This window comes from Nicotiana tabacum, chromosome 18, assembly GCF_000715075.1.
Source record: "Nicotiana tabacum cultivar K326 chromosome 18, ASM71507v2, whole genome shotgun sequence".
Classification (NCBI taxonomy): Eukaryota; Viridiplantae; Streptophyta; class Magnoliopsida; order Solanales; family Solanaceae; genus Nicotiana; species Nicotiana tabacum.
Window position 1 is genome coordinate 39,046,549 of NC_134097.1, and position 4,250 is coordinate 39,050,798.

Genomic DNA, 4,250 nt, shown 5'->3' on the forward strand with positions numbered 1-4,250 from the left:
ATGGATTCTTGCTTGGAAGGTCACTTCTCAAATGACGATGGGAGTGAGTTAGTGTAACTTGCTTCGCGTTGTTTGCAACACGAACCCCATGACAGGCCAAATGTGAAATCTATTCTCACCTCTCTAACATCTCTTCAGAAAGAAAAAGATTTACGTATAATAAAAGTGAACATGTCATTCTCTCATGTCTAGCAAATTAGAATGCCATTACTGTAATCACCAACCACGTTTCCATTTAAATTCATCTCTCACTGGAATGATAATTAACTTGGTTGCAAAGCTTGAAGTTCAAAAGCATACTCTAGTTCTTCAATACAGAAATACTCGAATATAAAATAAACAGTTGCAAGAAAGACCCTTTTTGCCACTTCTACTACTAATTACTTTTCTTGTGGTTATAGCAGGACCCAAAAACAGTGCCCTCTTGCTGTTGAAGAATAATGAACCAAAAGAACACTAAGGAAACCAGCATGTCAAGGGTCTCACAGTTGCGATAAACCACTTGAATCTGGCTCGTCCTCTTCATCAAGCAATGTTGGACATGAAACTTGATCAACGGTTGAAGTCAAACCTAAAAGGAAAAATGCATAGTTCAATGTATCACTATAGTATTAAACAATTGAATACCTATTAAGACAATAATGAGAAAATTACTTACCATTTAAGTCATTCCATAACCACGTGCGATCACACATTAAATCTTCCAAAATAGTGGGGTGGAGTCTACTCCGATGCGGGCTAATCAACCTCCCACTAGTGCTAAATGCCGATTCTGAAGCAACACTAGACACGGGAATGGCTAAGAGATCACGAGCCATTTTTTGCAATGTAGGAAATTTCAATCCATTTGTCTTCCACCAACTCAAATTGTCAAATGAAGCGGTTCGAGGTAGTAGGTCTTCTTCTAAGTACATATCCAACTCTGATCGTTTCTCCACGGTAGCTCCAGTTGAAGCTACAAATCTATCAAAGCTCGAAAGCCGATCACCCTGAGTAAAACTAGTGACTTCACTAGAACTAGATGCTAATGAATCATGTGGAGCAGATAATTTACTCATATAATCTTGAAAGAGATCATACAAATTGGATCGAACTTCTTGAATTTTAGTTAAAGCTTCTTCACCATAAATTAGTGGAAGAAAGAACTCTACCAACCTCATCTTGTACCGTGGATCAAAGATTGCAGCTACTCCCATCAAAATATGCACATCATCCCAATATTTTTTAAATTTCAACAACATGGCAGATGCCATATCGCTAATCAAAGGATTAAGCTCTTTCACCCAAGCTTCCAATTCTAATTTAATTTCACAAACTTTTGTAAAGTATTGACTAGAAGTTGGATATTGAGTTCCTGAAAACTGTTCAGTAATATGATAAAAAAGTTTGAGCTTATCAAAAACATCTTCTGCATTACTCCATTGCTCTCCAGTTGGATACGACTTATAATTTGTTTCAGTTAGACTCAACTTGTTAAACACCTCTTTGTATTCTATAGCTACTCTCAACATTAAATATGTTGAGTTCCACCGAGTAGGACAATCATACTCCAACTTCTTATAACAAGAACAGTGAACAAAAAGTGCGGCTTCTTCAAACCTCTCAATTCTGCCAGCTGATCCAATCCAATACAAGACACTATCACGCACTTTGCTAATACTATCTCCTATCACTTTTAACCCTTCTTGCACAATCAAGTTTAAAATATGTGCAGCACAACACACGTGAAATACTCGACCACTTAACAATAATTTTTTTTTATTAAGTTTCTCATCCAATAAAGTTTTCATCATAGCATTATTTGTGCTACAATTATCAACTGTGATAGTCGATAGTTTTCGTTCAAGATTCCAATCAATCAAACAATTAACCAAAGCACCACACAAAGCATCTTTATCATGTGGAGCAGGGACATAAGCAAATCTCAAAATATGACTTTGAAGCCTCCATGAATCATCAATGAGATGACCAGTAATAGCCATGAACCCTTTTTTGTTACTATTGGAAGTCCACATATCGGTTGTTATTGCAATTCTACTCGTGACTTTCTCCAACAACATAAAAGTTTGCGATTTTAAATTGTCAAAGATTTTTATTATGTCATTCTTGATTGTATTTCTGGAAACCATCTTAAACATAGGTTGAAGACTCGCAACGAAGTTCCTAAATCCCACATGATCAACTATAGAGAGTGGATACTCGTGTAAAATAATGGCATGTACAAGTTGTTTACGTGAAACATGTTGATCAAAATAACCACCCCCAGTATCGCCTTCATTTTGTGCATCTCTTGGCCTATTAGGACACTTAAGCATGTGATCTAACATAGATTTTGTCCCACAATTCCTAGAAATTTTATACCGGCGATCGCAATACTTACAAGCACCATATGGAACACCCTTAACCTTCATCAGCTCGAAATGATCCCATGCTCGGGAATATCTCCTTTTTTTCAGTTTAACTTCATCAGGTTGTGAAGGCATTTGACTTTCATCGTCTAAGGAAATAGCATTAGTAGATGAAGCTGGTAGATTCTCTTCAATTTGAGATGCCATGATTATCTAGAAAAATAAAGACAAGAAATATCACTAAAAATTCCTCTGCATTTTCAGCATATAAAAGTTAAACTTGTATATTAAGACAGGTAAATAGTGATGTTAATTGTAAACATACAGAATCATGGATACAATATAGCTATAATATCATATATTATTGTCATTATATTTTAAGTTGACATTAATTAATGCACCATGTTAAACATGTAGGGGCACATACAATTGGCACAACAACTTATTTTTTCATGCCTCGAAGATTATACAATTTCACTGGAAGATCAGACGCAGATCCAAGTATTAATTCTAAATTCCTCCCAGAGTTAAGAAGCAAGTGCCCCAAAAATGGAAACATAAATTTCAGAATACCTCTTGATAACACAAGCGAACGAAAATTTGGAAACATTTGGAAGTAGAAAACATTTGGAAGTAGAAAATAATTTTTTTTATGCACACCAGGAAGCCATAGCAATATGGCATTAAGAATGAAACAAGTCCGCCATGCCAATTCTAACAGCCCAAGGAGAAGCCATAAACAGACTATTAGTTCTTGTCGAAGGAGAAGCCAAGAATCATTTTCTAAAAGACTAAAACAACCCATCGTTTTATATATCAGTAATAAAATTAAAAAAAAAAGGGCAGCCCGACACTAATCTCCCAATAGAATATAGAATCAGAGAAACCAAGTAGCAACAAAATCGAGTCCAAACCTGACAAATAAAGACCGGTAGACCTGGTCCAAGGTAGTTCTTCTCCAAAAAAGGTCCGTTGATCAGTGAAACACCATTACTAGGCCGAAAAAGACCAGTGGTCGTGACAAAATGAATGGAAATTATTAGAGAAAAAAGAGAACTGTGTACTTATTAGATATTTACCTGGATTTACTGGAGGAAGAAGAATCGAAGAAGGTTTGAGGAAGATTAAGATATCATCACCTTAGTGGGGCCCATACCCAATAAGGTATAAGACCTTTAAATTGACAAATAGAGGTGGATTAAGATAAGAGAGGTGGCTAAGAATTCAGCAAGTAACGATCTCAATTTTTCTCAATGATATCATACGAATTTTCCCCTACTTCGATCCTTCGTTGCGTGTTGTCACAATTGACATGTGTTAGAGGAATTGTCAAGAGAATCGGCTCAGGTATGTTAAGGCTATCCCTTCTTTGTTTTTAGCATGATCCATACGATACAAACGAAACGAACAAATGCACAACGTTCATAAATGACTCTATTCATAGAAATACAAGAGGATCCTATGTTCTTGATTCCCAAATGTTTTATTATTCTATCATTTGTTCATGAGTCTCAGAAAATGCGTAAGTCGATAAAGTTTATTTCATGATATTAATCAAAGGCATAATGATCTTATGACGTTTCGAGAGATTTTATTAACGTACTTCTCATGAATTGCATTCACTTATACATGTACATTGACCCATGACCAGATGGCATTATATACGCGTATATATGTATATATATGTATATGGGATATGAAAAAAGGTTACGGCGTTATACACGCACCACCACCTGATCAGCTGGTATACGTTGATGATTTGCCCACATTGGCCGAAATAATATGATGGGATACCCTTAGAGGCTTGATGATGTTATGAACACATATACCCATGCATGGTATGATACTTATATGCGTATTCATGACATTATAATATTTAATGATTCACAGAGCTATTTAAAC

At 35.7% G+C, this 4,250-nt stretch overlaps 1 protein-coding gene across 1 annotated transcript; it reads right to left on the reverse strand.

Annotated features, from left to right (window-relative positions):
* Window positions 1-223: 223 nt before the first annotated feature.
* On the reverse strand, window positions 224-3,418 carry LOC142172387 (zinc finger BED domain-containing protein RICESLEEPER 2-like). The gene is made up of 3 exons (XM_075235999.1): window positions 3,263-3,418; window positions 659-2,561; window positions 224-571 (listed from the first exon to the last, which is right to left on the reverse strand). The coding sequence occupies exons 2-3, from the start codon at window positions 2,553-2,555 to the stop codon at window positions 483-485; spliced, it is 1,986 nt and encodes a 661-aa protein (XP_075092100.1). The 5' UTR covers window positions 2,556-2,561; window positions 3,263-3,418; the 3' UTR covers window positions 224-482.
* Between the last annotated feature and the right edge of the window lie 832 nt (window positions 3,419-4,250).